This window comes from Clytia hemisphaerica, unplaced genomic scaffold (assembly GCF_902728285.1).
Source record: "Clytia hemisphaerica strain Z4C2 unplaced genomic scaffold, Clytia hemisphaerica genome assembly, whole genome shotgun sequence".
NCBI lineage: Eukaryota > Metazoa > Cnidaria > Hydrozoa > Leptothecata > Clytiidae > Clytia > Clytia hemisphaerica.
This window is the reverse complement of record NW_027104621.1, coordinates 21,286-36,270: the sequence shown is the minus strand read 5'-3', so window position 1 is coordinate 36,270 and position 14,985 is coordinate 21,286. Positions and strand designations below refer to the sequence as shown.

Here is a 14,985-nt window from a genome sequence, read left to right as displayed (position 1 = left end):
ACTTTGAAACAACTTCAATTTTATAATTTTCAATTTACAAATAAAATGAATAATGTTGTTTTAGATAATCATGTAGTTGTTTTTAAATATAAACAAAATTACTATTGTACAAGATCCTTTGCAAAATTGACAAATACTGTCCAGTTGAATTTAAGTCTACCATTATTGTTCAATTCCAATTTCATTATTTCCAGGCCCAGCAGTATTTCGAATAACGAGACAAATTGAATTAGAAACAGGATAGGTATAAGTACCATAAGACATTACAGCATAATACTCCAAAAACGAACTGTAATGACGTAAAAGCTTTGAAAAATACATCGGTCAAGCATAGGATACGTTAATGTGTGTATTTTCAATCATATCTGCATAACAGTGGCGAAGAAACTTTGGAAATTGATTGTGGATGATTGAATTTCTGTAGAAAAAAAAATTACAAGTTATTTTCTCCAAATTAAAAAAAGAGGTCAATTCATGGATAGGTATAATCTATAAAGTAATCATTTCAGTAGACTCGCACTTTTTCGACATAATACTCATTCATCAAAATATCAATTGACCAATTGGCCACTATGCAAACACTTAATGTAGGTCATTTTGGAGACTTATAGTACCTTATTTCGATTTTTGTAGTGTCGGCATTCAAATTATTGGATGGTGTTAGAGGGAAGCAATATTTTCGCTGATAATGAATCATGATATACGGTTACTGATTGATCTCTGGACAGCATATCTACAACAAACAATGAAGATATCAAAGTCAAATACACAGGTAAATAATAAATAATATGAACAAAGTCATTTCATTTCACATTTTCAATCTTAGATTATTCACGGTCGCGTACTGCAATTGCAAAATGATTGCTTTGTAAAAAAGACCTAGAAATGAACGTCAAGTGTCAACATTTTTCTATCGTAAATTGATCAAAAAGAGACCTTTAGCTTACCTATCATTTTTATGAACTCTTTACAATATTCAGGTGTCCAGAAACGAACCGATGGTTTAAAAGTACCAAGCCATGATGAGTGAAATAATCGAGTATATTGTACCAAACAACATCAAATACAGGAACGTGACGCTATGTCAAGCTCAAACGATGCAAAGCCATGGAGTTTTTCGACACTACAAACATGTAACACCAGATACTAAAACAACAATAAACAATCAATAAATTACCAACATTTTCATTTCAACACCAAAACTCATTCATTATATACATTTTGTCCATTATTTTTGTCAATAGATAATAGATTTGAATGTTCATTTTTTGTAAATTTTGTAAAATTTTGATTTATAAAATAGAGGTTTATATGCAAAAAATTGAAAATTTAAACTATTAAGATATGTATAAGAAAAACATGTTACTGAAAAAATAATTGCAAAAGATGATTTTATAAATGAAAATTACAAAAATAATTCAAAATTCTGTATAAAAACAATTCCAATTTTTGTATAAAAGTAATTTGAATTTTTGTGTAAAACAAAAAAAAACAAATGTAAAGTACAAAAAAGTATATAATAATTTAAAGTTCTATGTAAAATAATCAGAAAAGGTATGGTTAGTGAGGAAAGTCTCTTTTTTGAATGATACCTTAAGGGAACTATTTTTTGCGGGAACTAATGTAATTTTTTGCGGAACTTAATTTTGCAGATTTTTGACTTCAAAGAAAATTTGAGCCGTTCTGTAAATTACTCCACCTCCACGTTTTTCACATTTGAAAAATTCTGCGCTAACTTAATTTTGCGGTTTGGGCCAAATCCTCAAAACCCGCAAAAATTAGTTCCCTTTAAGGTATTACTTTGTAATTTTGATCACAGACATTCAGAGTTTTTGTGACAAGATCAACACTCTCAAAGCATCACAGGAAGATAAAATTGCTAGCATAACGGTACTTGACTGGTTAAACTCAGTTTATTTAAATAGAGTGACCTGAAAAAGTTCTTTCTAAAAAATCAATAACAGACTTGTGACATTCTTCTCCCACTAGCCATATTAAATTAGATCCCAAAGCAATACCACCATGTGCATGTAGCATTTCAGCGTTGATATAAATTTAAAGTTTGAATGAAAATCAATGAGCTGCCTTGGAGCTTTCTCTACATTTTAACGAATGAAAGATTTAGATGTACATGGCTGTGTAAGAAGGAGTTGCAAATCTCAGCAGCAAAGGGCATGTTTCATTGAATGCTACAGTTCATCGAAAATCATTTTAAACTGCTCTAGAGTTTTGCAACTCCTTCGACCCCACCCTCCCCTATTCCCCATATAAAAGTCTAGTCAACCAAGTCGGTCAAGTCGGTCAAGTGGATCAAGTAGGCTAAGTAGGTTAAACAGGTTTGAAGAACTAATTGTTGTTTGATATGGCAAAACAAACTCCATCGTGATCAGAAAAATACACGTCCTTTACAAAACATTTAACTTCTTTTTTATCTTTAAAGCTTTTCTTTAAATAAACATGGTCAAGAAGACCACCTGCTAGATGAGTTGGTTCATTCACTACCATTTCATATGAAGAAAGAATATTTTTCAAGAAGTTGTTTGCTGGATCTAGAGCGTCAATGTTGAAATCTCCGACTATTATATCAATGTCATCATAAGCTGTCACTTGTCTTAATTCTTCACAAAAATCATCTGTCGAGTAATTAGGTGGCTTGTACAAAAGCAAAAGCTTAATAGCCTTATTACTAAATGTTTTTTTCAGAAATTTAATCATTGTATAGCCAGCTACTTTATCACAATCTAAAACTTGAGTCGATGTATTTGAACAGCATGCACTGTTTTGAAAGCGATTGACTGACATATTGTTATACTCAATATTGAAAGTGTCCAATTTTTGATCAATGTCACTTGTATCACTTGACAAAGAAAGCTGGGTTTCAGTGAGGCACAACAAGTCACTGCTAATGAGATCTTTTTGTCTTTTTTATGTCATCAGCATGTTTTTTCAGAGAGCGTACGTTAAGAAGGGAGACATGCAAATATTTAGCAGAGAGTTCTGTAACTGATGAGAAAGAAAGATTATTTTGCAAAGAACAGTCGTTTCTTAATCTTAATCGCTCATATTCAAGACCAGCTTCATTGTTTACCCGAATCGCGTTTTTTATTGTATTCGCCAATTAAGAACAGTCCATTAATGTCAGTAACTCTAGACAAACTAACATACATTTGACCTTCATTAAAATATCTTTGATTAAGTAATTCAAAACTAACAACTGCTGATGTGAGAGTCAATCCTTGTACTTTGTGACTAGTGCATGCGTATGATAAAGTCAGAGGGAATTGTGTTCTTCGTACCATTAAAGTATTTTCATGTTTTCTTTTGTTCTTTCTTGTGTCGAAAGTAGATTCTGCTCTTTCAATTATAGTCCAATTATTTTCTCTGCACACATGGTCTAAATTGGATGCTTGTTTACCGGCAGCAGCATCATCAAGCTTGACATAAATACCTGATATTATGTTGTTGCTATTAAATTTGAACCTCATAACTGTTCCAACTTGGCCATTAACCAATCTATCTGCAATGTCAATGTTTTTTTGTGATAAATACACGAGCACCTACTTTTAAATGAATTATGCGGGCAAGGCCACCTGTTTCCCCTGGTCTAGCATTTTCAATGAATTTCAAATCATTATTTGTCAAATGTTTTGGCACCTCATCTTGTGCAACGATGGAATACTTTTCAGTTGGTAGCTTATCCAACATTTGTAAATTGTACAAGTCTGCTGGTTTATTTTTTTCTGCGAAAATATGGGTCGTATTAGCAGGGTAATCTGGACTGTCTGTTGAAATAAATCTAGATTTCAAAAGCTCTTCTTTTTCTTTGTCAAGTTCACCTAAACGAATCTGGTTTAAGAGATCAATGAAATCTATATCATCACGCTGCCTCATGACAGTTGTTAATTCTGCCATTTGGAAAGTACGCCATAATTCAAATGCAATAATATTTTGCATGGATGAACAATCAGCTTTGTATACAGGGTCCCTGTAAATTGGTGGAAGTTGATATAAATCACCACACAATAAGACTGACTTTCCAGCAAAGGGTTTGTCTACACCAAATATTTCACGTAACCTTGAATCTAAGTGTCTGAACAAACGACTAGAAACCATAGAAATTTCATCAATCATAATTATTTCAACACAAGCTAGTTTCTTTTGCAATTTATCTTTGGAAGATGCATTCAATGGAAATAGCTTTTTGGTAGGGATGATCAGACCAGTGTGTATGGTGGTTCCCGAGACGTTGATTGCAGCAACAGCTGTTGGTGCAAGTACAAGAATTCTTTCCTTTGTAGGTTCACCACCTCTGTACATCAAAAGTTTTGACAATGAGTGATATATAGTAGTTAGTAAATGGCTTTTTCCCACGCCTCCGCCACCAGTTAAAAAAATGTGAAATGGTTCTACACTTTTAGGTGTCTTAGAAGAAAGGTTTTTTACAAAGTCCCTTCCCCATTTGTGAATTACATTAAAGACTTCTCTTTGTTGCTGATTGAGAGATCTAATGCGAGCATTTATTTCATTGTCAGGGAATAAAATTGATTCCATTGGTATCGCTGCTCTGAGTTGGGTACCTTCATTGGTATCATCATCTGATTCATTATCGTTGGAAGGAGCATTTTTTCTACCTCAGCATTGGTTTCATCATTTTCCTGTTGTTCATAGTCATTCATATTGAGTACCATGTCAGTTCTAAACCTTTGTAAGGCATCATCTACTAAACCGGCATATGGTTGAATCAAGGCTCTATTGGTCTCAACAGTTTCAATAATACCAGGTTCTAATAGCTTGGCTGTGTAAGAGTTGTGCTCTTGGGATAGTAATTCATTTTCATCATAGAATGGGAGATACAGCATCAAAAGATGATGCGCATAATCTTCTGGCCTTTTATTACGGTTAGGTTCATGAAGTCGAAGAACTAGTGGAACTTTCCGACATTTTAATTTCCCTTTCATTGACCGAAGTGGAACAGTCTTTGGGTAGTTGTTTGTTGTTTGATGATTTGATTCAATCAAATTATCTTCAAGTTCATTCGGTTGACAATCATTTTCATCAGTTTCTTCATACACAATACTATAAAACCTTAAGAATTCTGCATAACACATTTTCGATACAGAACTGTAAATTCCATTTGCATCAATTGGCCTATCACAATACCTATCTAGCATATTTTTCTTGAAAATTGAAGTACTATCCTCAGGAAGCTCATTAATTTCATTTTCACTCAGGCACATTTTAAACCTTTTTTCTGGTAAATTGGTGTTTGCAAAGGTTACACCTGGGTAAAGTTTTCTAAGCCATAACTGTGGCATGCTTAGATAGACTGCTTCTTGGACTGATACTTCCCGCTTTGAAACATAGGCATGTGCAACAGATTTCATTTGTTCATACTTGTCACCACCATTTTCGAATGCATCTTGAACAGCTTGGGTCATAGCATGTGAAACTTCATCTTCTGTTTTGGACAGGTATGCACACATGTAAGTGACAGCCTTGTAATAATTGAACACAGGTTGAATATCTAAATTTGCTTCCCAAGCTTTTAAACCTTCAGTGAAATAATTATTCACAAAACATGCATTTGTATCACGCTTCAGATGTATATGAAAATCATCATCCTCAGACACTGAGAGAGCATACTCATAATCATATTTTGAAATATTAAGTGCAAGAAGAACTTCGTCGATAGATGGAACTGGACTATAGTTTTCGGCTTCAGTGTCAAAAAAGTTTCGCTTGCTTGGATTGAGGTTTTCATTGATGTAACTCTTTACTTTAGCTAGTGTTTCTTTTTGCAATGTCAAAATAGCTTGCTTTTCTTCTTGAGATAATCCTTGAGGTAAGGGCACAGAAACTATTGTTTGCTCACAAAAGAATTTTCCAAAATGGAATCTGCAAGGTGTATTTTTATATTTACGACATGTCTTTGAATGTCGATGTAACTGATATGTTGTAACAAGGTGGAATAAATCAGGGTCTTCTTCCTTGGAAGGAAGATAAACCTTGATAATTTTATCAATAAATTCAATGTATTCAGTTTTAGTCTCTAGAGTCAATTTTGGTGCATTTAAAATCCAGAGAAAAGAATGGATATGAGGGCTTCCTCGTACTTGAAATTCAACTCTAATAGCATAATAGGTTGTTTTACCAAGTGGACCGTCCAAGACAATAGTTTTAAAGAATACTTCAACTCTATATTGAAAATGACGAGCAACAAGTACTGGATTACTGTTTAGCAAATCACACCTTTCGTGATATGAAAGATTTTCAATAAATTCATTGGTAACATCTTCACCCTTGAGTTTGTAAATTATGGAAATCATTTCGTTCCAACGAAGATCCGCGCAACTCAATGTGAAAAAGAAAGTTGGTGGTCCCAATTGCTTGACCATTGCTAAAACTTCAAGCTGAAATTTTTTCCAATAAGCCGGGGTTCCTTTGACAGTACTCATAAACGCAAAAGCTTTATCATTTGCAATGAATTGCCTCACTGTTTCTTTAAAGTTTTGACTCAACATACCTGCATTCAAATTTGAGGCTGCGACTTTTCTCATCGCAACATTTATTTGATTAGTTAACGAAACTTGTTGAATGACAGAATTAGCAAAAAAAATGTAGTCTGGGTCTGAAGCAAATTTTTGAGTATAGTTTAACAAGCGTTGATTGAAATACTTTGAAGGACTTAGCTTAACATCCCGTTCGACTTTGTATCCAAATTGACCTTTAGGAAATAAATGAGGATGGGCAAGCATTTCACAATTTTCATCATGCAAGATTGAAACAGGCTTTTTCCCTTGACCAGGTGCTAATGTCAAAATTTCATTGTCTAATTCAGCATCTGTTGGGGTGTGTGACATGAGGGTTGTTTCATTTGCGCTTGAGCGAAATGCATCAAGAGGGTTTGCTGAAGTTTCAAGTTCCTCTAAAACTGTACCATTACTTTGTGTTTCATTGGCATCAGAGTTTTCCTCTTCTTCATGTTCAATCGTCTCTTCAGAATTGAAACTTTCAATAGTTGTATCATTTTCTATCATATTCCCATCATTAGAAATATCATTCACGTCAATCCTTATGTCCTCATAGAGAGGATTGTTAGCTTTGAAGTAATTCAATAAACGTTGCATAAAATCAGGTCTGATTGGCTCAAAAATAACATGCCCTTTATATTCTAATTTTCTTTTTAGTTTCACAATGACCAAACCATTATCACTTGTTCTTCTAGGCAAGGTATTTGCAATATCTTCAACATCAATGGGTACATTACAAATTGAACCTTTAATTTTAGGAAACTGGCCTTTTGGCATGATTGCTATCTTTTTAAACAGAATTCTACGTGAAATCAAAATTTTTTCAAGTCTGCGAAGACTACAAAATTCAGCTGGTAGTTCGTCAAGCTTCAGTTTGTTTCTGACAGATTGGCATGGTAGAGCATCTTTTAGGAGTTTGCTATGGCATGTTTTGCAGATGTATAATTGACCGTCAAAAGAAGTAATAGGAAAAAAAAAATTTTCTTGAGGCATATTATACCTTTCAGCTGAATATTTTATAACAGTTTTTCGGTAGAGACATCTGTTGCAACAAACACAGATATAAAAAGGACCTTCATATACAAGCTTTTTAAACTTTGATATTAGATTGTCAATTTGGGTTTTATTTTTTCTCATAATAAGTCTTTTTTCTTTCTGATAACTTATTTTTATTATTTTGATGATAGTCTCGACTCTTTTCATTCCTTTTTTCTTTATTTTCAGTACGATATGTTTTATTTTTTTCATTTATTTTTTCTTTGTTTTGGGTGCGATAAGTTTTTTTTTTATTATTAATTTTTTCTTTGTTTTGGGCGCGATACTCTTTTCTTTTTTCCTTTATTTTTTCTTTGTTTTGTTCATAGTATTTCATATTGCTTTCTGTTTTTTTACGCTTGGAAGTATCTTTTCTATCACTGCAATCATTTTTCCGCTTTTTTGATTGTTTTAAAAATGCTGAAAAGTCCTGTTGGAGTGCCTTTTTAAGTTCATCTTTTAGTTCAAGAACTTCAACAAATTGGATTTCAAAATGCGCGTTCTCTTTTTCCATTTTTACTAAATAAAAATGCTGGATATATTTCTCAAGTTCAAAAATATTTTCAAACTTTAACAGACATGACATTCCAGTAGGATCAAGCAACCCAAGTTTATTACGGCTATGCGAGTCAAAAACATAAAAGCCTTGAAACCTCTTCATTATAACAATAGTGAAACCATTAATTATCATTAAGGCGTCAAATTCTTGATTTTGAGAAGTACTCAGAGGAATTTGCAGAAAAGGGTAATCATCAATTAATTTGGCTTCACCATTTTCATTATTCAAAAAATTTATTTCAGTTATAATACCATTTGTCTCAATGAATCGTGGCATTTCGTCAACAGATAAATAGCTTCTAGTATCAAGTAGTTTGTATAGACTGTCTCCTTCAATCAAAATTTTATCTAGGTCTGTAGTCTTCCAAATAGAGACTCTGCGAAAATTTGACCAAAATATAGCATAAAGGCAATTAGCACTGCATTGGGTCCCAGCTGTTCGACCGAATAAATCTTCATTTGCCTGATTAAATGAGCCTAATACAAATTTTGAAACTCGGTATGGGAGCAAGTTTGACATGTTTTCAAAATGAAAGTCACTCAGCAGAATATGAGGTATGCTAGCAGGTTATTAGCAACTTTGCAGAGTTTCGCAAGTTTCTGATGTTTGGCAGGTTCTTGAAATTTTGGTTTGGCAGGCTTTGTATGTTGTAAGCTGTGTATGTTGTTAAGTATGTTGTATAGTTTAAGTAAGCCCTTACACCGCAGGTTAATAAAGATATACAAGACGTTTGGCAAGCTTTGTTGGCTTCGCACGCTTTGAAGGCTTTGCACGTTTTGCAAGTTTGACAAGTGTTACAAGTATGACAAGTGTTACAAGTATGACAAGTGGTTATTAGGGGTGTAGCTGCTTGTCTGATATATAACACAGACAAGCTTTATGCTATCTTTTGAATAACTTGCAAGTGAGGTATATTTACCAGTTTACACTTGCAGCTATCTTTTTGAAACAAATATCTTGGAATCAAAAATTCTCTTGAAATCGAAACACTCTTACCCATTCAATAGAGAAGAGACATTGATTATTTCGTCTTTGCAACCAGCCAAAACCTTGTATGCTTCATGACTTCATAATAGTAACACTGCTTAGCCAGGTATTGGGAAGGTAGAACTGGAGAAATAGTCACCTCGACTTTACCGTCATTCAAATTTAGCCCGGAAGAAACTTGCACTCTCCCTTTTTTTAATTATTCCAAATAGTAGCTTTGAGGATCCTATACCAAATATTAAATACGATGGAGAGCAAAAAAAACCCGGAAAGAAAGATTGACCGGTATGGTGTATCGGGTGTTTAACATTAAGGAGATAAAATACTGATGCAATAGTTCGTAGAATTACGCAATTATCGGAGAAAAAATGTCGGGGAAAGTGACGAAAAAATTTAAGTTGACGAAGTTTTTTCCCGTCGAAAAAATTCCTCGATATTTTATCACCCGCTTGGCTAAGATGGAAATAGCTAAAATGTAAATTTTGGTCGGGGAAAAGTGACAGAATTGCCTCTAGATGACGGATTTTTCCCCGACAAATTAAAACCCCGAAAATTTTTCCCCAATAAGGCATCTTCAATATTACAATCGGGAAAATCGGGGAAACCCTTTTCTTAAAATTGTCAAAACACACTTTCAGAGTTTCAAAGGCTATTTTGCCCTATATTTAGTTCTTTTTCCAAGGCCATTTATGTCATTTTTTCAAAAATTTTCGGGGTTCACCACCAACAATTAAGCACAGAATAGTATAACATTCGATAACGAGGTGTTTGCAGATTTTGCAGAACCAAATATTTTGAACTTTTGCTAGACTTTGCTATTCAAGTTAGCTGAATGTTGAATGAATTTGAGAAATAAGGTTATTTTTATATGTCGTGGTTTTGTTCAATGATAGAAATACAAGAATTTATAAAGTCTATCTACATTTTGGTTTTTGATCAGGTTTAAATAAAATATTTTCAAGTATTCTAAGGTAAAAAGTTAAAATACTTAGGCTTTATTTACATTTTGAGTTTTTCGTTGTACTTTGAAAAAAATACATTCATGGAGTTGTGGCCAGCACAACAACAAAAGATATCATAACAAAATGCTAGTATTAGAAATACTGTAAAAACAAAAAGCTGAAATCTATTTACATTGTTGGTTTTGAATTTTAAATATCTCAGTAAAGAATAAAGTGTTATTTGTTTGAGAATAGCTCACACTTGAACATAATTTTGGTTGTTATTCAGATTTTCAAAACTGAAATCGGCATCAAACTTAAGGGTTTAGAGTAGAGTTTCAAAAGATTTACAAGGTTCACTCATACATAATAACTAAAACAAGTAAATGAAAAAATCAAACTGAAACGTAATCCAAAAAAGTTCAGTTACTTTCTGTATTTATAGAGTCAGTTGAAGGCTGTTCGTCAATGTTTTGGGGAGCCAATTTAGATGTTGATTGTTGAGCACAATCCGATATGTCGACAACATCTTTCACAGTTGAAACCATTTTATAAGTAACATCAACTTTGGATCCCATAAATAACTTGAGAAATAAAGGATTTGTTGTCGGCACACCAACCATACTTTCCAGCAGATGCTTTTTCGAATTTAATTGAATTTTAAGACTTTCTTCACCGACTGACGATTTCACCATGAAAATGACGTCTTCTTTCTTCACCATTTCTGACTCGATTGATATGTTATTGCAACAATAAAACAAGTTATCATGATTGCGTTGTGTTTCTTTTTCACATTTACCGCATAAAAAATCTTGTATTCAAGGATTTCGGGTCGACCATACAAACTATACCGGAACATTTTTCAGATGAGCGAGTGGTTGTTGCTGGTTTTGGAATTTCAGGTTTATCATGAATTTCTTGGATTGAAGAATTTTCCGAAACTTTGAGGACTTTCTTCTTATCATACTTTGCAACCATTACATTTGTAATCTTGTATACTTTCCCTAAATTAAAAGAAAAAGAAAGTTAAGTTGCATGAAAAACAAACTCATTTATTTTCTCAAACTCATTTATTTTCTAACTTGTGCGCTATATTTAGGCAAAATAAATATAGTTCACATTGCGCATACGGCCATCGAAAAATTGCTCTGTTAGCGTCACAGCGGATGTTAAAAATTCATGCGGGTGGACAGGCGGTGGAAAAATTCCCAGGTATTTCAAAATTGCGGCAAACAATACAATTTTTTATGGCCTCCAAGAGCGATCAAGAAAACAGCTATACCTTATAAGAACAAATTGCTTTTCCCGGATTTTGCCTCACCGGAATCTCCGCACTGGAAAATCAGCGAAAAATGATGCGGGTGGGTGACACGAATAGAACATTTTTCGATGGCCGTCATATGAATTAAATACTTGCTTTTGGTCGAAAAAAAAGCCACAATAATGAGAGGCGCACCACTTTTATCATTTGAAGCCATGCTAAAATGGTTTACCACAAGCTAGCGCAAAGTGTAATTAAATTTAACCTCACTTTACTTAACAACGTAACTAAATTAATGAAAAGTGGCTGTACTGTTGAGGGTCAAATTCACAAACATGTAGTTAGATTACGTAATGTATTTCACCATATGTGACCAATGGGCGGTTCCAGTTATAGTCCGTTACCCCCCTGTGGACGACATGGATTTTCCGTAACAATTTACTTTTGAGAAACTTAAGGATTTCCGTAACATTCAAGATTTTTTAAGGAAAAATCTTGGATTTTCCGATACTTTGCAAGAAAATAGAGCAAATTTTATGGATTTTCCAGGATTTTCCGATACGGATGACAAAATAATGAAGAAAAATAATGGATTTTCCGAGACCTTTCTCAAATTTCTCAGGATTTCCAAGTGACAAAAAATTCCAAAAAACCCTGTTGTCCACAGGGGGGTAATGGTTTTTTTTCTGGAACTGCCCAATAAAGCTCGTGTCAGGGGGAGCTAAATCAAATTTAAGCATATTAAAAAATTCGCACTGTTCCAATCAAACTTTTGAGAGTTCACCAGGGAATTAAGTTGTCAGGAGAGGATGGTAATGAATAGAAACAATTAAAAATTCTTAAAACATCCTTACCTTCATCAACTTCATCAAAGTGGTCAAAGAAAGTTATCTGACGGGAAACATTTGATTGGTCAATGATTTTGGCTTCTCTAAGTTTTGTCTTTTGTTTTGAAGATGAGGACGTGTCTTGTAGGTCATAGATTCTGCCAAGCACTGATACTCTGGCCCAAATGGGAATTTCTTGTAAAACTGACATTAATGATGTAATCTGTGGTTCAAAAGTTTTGTTATCAAAAGCAACCTTCTTTTGTTTAATAATTGTATCATCTAGAATAATGACATCATTATCTGATTTTTCTGCATTCAGCAAGCAGCAGGAGTTACTTTCTTTGTTGAATTTTTCCAACAAAGGTCTGCGATCGAGATCATAACAAACAGCACGGACCGTATTGTTTTCACAATTGACTGATACTTCAAAGAACTCGATTTCCTTTTTGTCGGCAGCCTTTTGCTTGGCTTTTCTTGGTGAACCCACAAAATTGACGTAGCCTTCCAAGTTAACTAGATCTAAAAATAAAAAGATTTTAATTTACCAGTTAATGTATTGCGAAAGTCCTTTTAGCTTGAAAACTTTGAGTTATACCAATGATTTATTGTCAAATTTAGGCGGCAATACACCTTTCCCGTATTTCAAAAAAAAAAATATGCGCGCGCATATTTTTTGGCTCTCCATCGTTTCTTGGACGGGAGGTAAACAAACCTATTTTTGCTGGCGATTGCTTAGAAAAAGGTGGTTTTTTGGACTTTTCTCAACTTCCATCGTATAGAATTTCTTCAAACTATGGTATGTTTTTACTATTCATGATACAATACTACCCTCCAAATTTTTTTAAAAAACGAATTTGTGCATCAAAAGATAGAAGACAAAAACTGCTTTCCCCTAAGCAAACGTAGGCAAAATCGAGTTTGTTTACCTCCCGTGAAAAAATATCACAATGGTGGAGAACAGGTCTTTTTCCGGGAAATCTGAAATACGGGAAAGGTGTATTGCTCACAATTAATATTAGCAAAAGTAAAATTTTTGAGCAAAGGAAAAGTCATTGTCACAAAAAGTCTGACATTACTGACTCAAATTTACTCAATTTTCAAGAGTCAATCGGGCAACACGAAACAAAGATATTTTGATAACCGCCTTATGAAGGTAAGGTAAGGACTGAAGAGAGGTTACCGCCTTGTGAAGGTAAGGTAAGGACTGAAAGTAGGGAGGACTAATCTAGTAGCACTGATGTGTATTGATGACATGCCAATCTGGAGAGCCCACCGGATATCTCCGGCAGACGATTTCTGATGCTTTTATACCAAGGCTATAGCACGGAAATTTCTGGCATAAACATTTCCTTCCTTCCAGACTGGATGAGATGTAAATGCAGGTGAATGTAATGTCAATGTTTGAGAAATACCTTTTTTGGTTTTCTTTGATGGAGATGGAGATGCCATAGTTGAATCTAATATAAACAAACAAAAAATTTTTTTCAGTGCTGTGTAAAGAATTACATGCACATTGGATACCTGCAGATGGAAGAAATTCTTACACCTAAAATAAAGTGATTTCTCGATGAATTTGAGTCCATTTTAATCGCTCATGCCCAATTTGCATACTGGGAAGTTGAGTTAAATACAGATATTGTCAAGTACTTCAACATTTCAAGACAATTAGGCAGTATCAATAAGATATTTTTAAAAAAACTCACCTTGGATACGAATTGATCTGATGGGGAAAATCTGTCTTGTGCACGTGAAGTCTTGTTTGAAAAGGGCCAAAGAATTCGAAATATTCCAGAAATTTCTTCCTTGACCCCCGCAAAGATATAAAGCCTAAGTTAGAAGTTGTAATAAAAGATGGTCGAATTTTGTTATTGACCAACTCGTTCCCAATCTTATTATAGTTTTTCCGATTTTCCCGATAACTTGTTTTCCCGAAAAATAATCCGAATCTGATAACTATTTATTTTGACTGACGCCCCGCCTGGAAAAAGCCCATTTGAAAGCTCAGCTTGGGCTGACCAATAAGGATGTGTGATTGATTACTTTATGAGGATTAAATTTCGCGAAATTAAATTTAGATTATTTGCCCCTTTACCCGCGAAAATTGGTCTCGTGAAATTGCATGGGTTGGTCGATGCAAATTTTTTTCCCTAAGCGGCCCAAGACCTGAGAGACTTTGCAAATAAGAAATTGGTTCTCATACGAAAATCTTGTGTTTTTCGTAAACCATACGCATTATTCAGTGCAAAAGCAAATTGCTTAATTTCTCAAGCAAATTGCTTTATTTTCTCGTGGTTTCGGCCAAAAAAGGTTTAGGAAATTTGTTGTGATGGATATTCAGGTCTTGAGCCGCTAATTACTCAAAAGGTTTCCCAGGTTTTGGGCCAATAATTCAGGTCTTGGGTCGATAAAGGGGGAAAAGATTTGTTCATCGATTGGGACCATTCAAAAAGTACGTATGCTCGAAAATCGCAAATTTATGACCCCTCTCCCCCCCACACAAAGTTGAAATTCGTAAATCATAGACTATATAATGTATCTACTTAATCGAATTTACAACAATTTTAACATTCGATTTCTAAAAGACAGAAGCCGGTGCGAAGGCTGTTTTGTTATTGTAACAATTATCATTGCCACAAACCCCAGATATCGCAGTCTTAAGAGCGTATCGCAACATCTAAATAATTACGAGCGTACGTACGTCTGTTCATCAACCCCCTCCCCCTGTACGCTTTTGTGAGAACCCCCTCCCCCCTATGAGCGTACGTACTTTTTAAAAGGTCCCATTCGCGAAATTAAATCCAAACGAATTGTTTGAAACTACCATTTTAGCAAAAATGAATTA

The 14,985-nt window shown here is 34.2% G+C and overlaps 1 protein-coding gene and 1 long non-coding RNA gene across 2 annotated transcripts; both read right to left on the bottom strand.

Moving 5' to 3' along the window:
- Nucleotides 1-13: 13 nt before the first annotated feature.
- LOC136824671 (uncharacterized) lies at nt 14-9,323 on the bottom strand. The gene is made up of 4 exons (XR_010849140.1): nt 9,121-9,323; nt 948-1,146; nt 615-733; nt 14-418 (listed from the first exon to the last, which is right to left on the bottom strand). It is a non-coding gene; the product is annotated as an uncharacterized lncRNA (long non-coding RNA).
- A 646-nt stretch (nt 9,324-9,969) lies between these two features.
- On the bottom strand, nt 9,970-14,019 carry LOC136824682 (uncharacterized). The gene is made up of 4 exons (XM_067080671.1): nt 13,847-14,019; nt 13,556-13,600; nt 12,168-12,662; nt 9,970-11,056 (listed from the first exon to the last, which is right to left on the bottom strand). Exons 2-4 carry the CDS (start codon nt 13,590-13,592, stop codon nt 10,848-10,850), a joined length of 741 nt encoding a protein of 246 aa, XP_066936772.1. The 5' UTR covers nt 13,593-13,600; nt 13,847-14,019; the 3' UTR covers nt 9,970-10,847.
- Between the last annotated feature and the right edge of the window lie 966 nt (nt 14,020-14,985).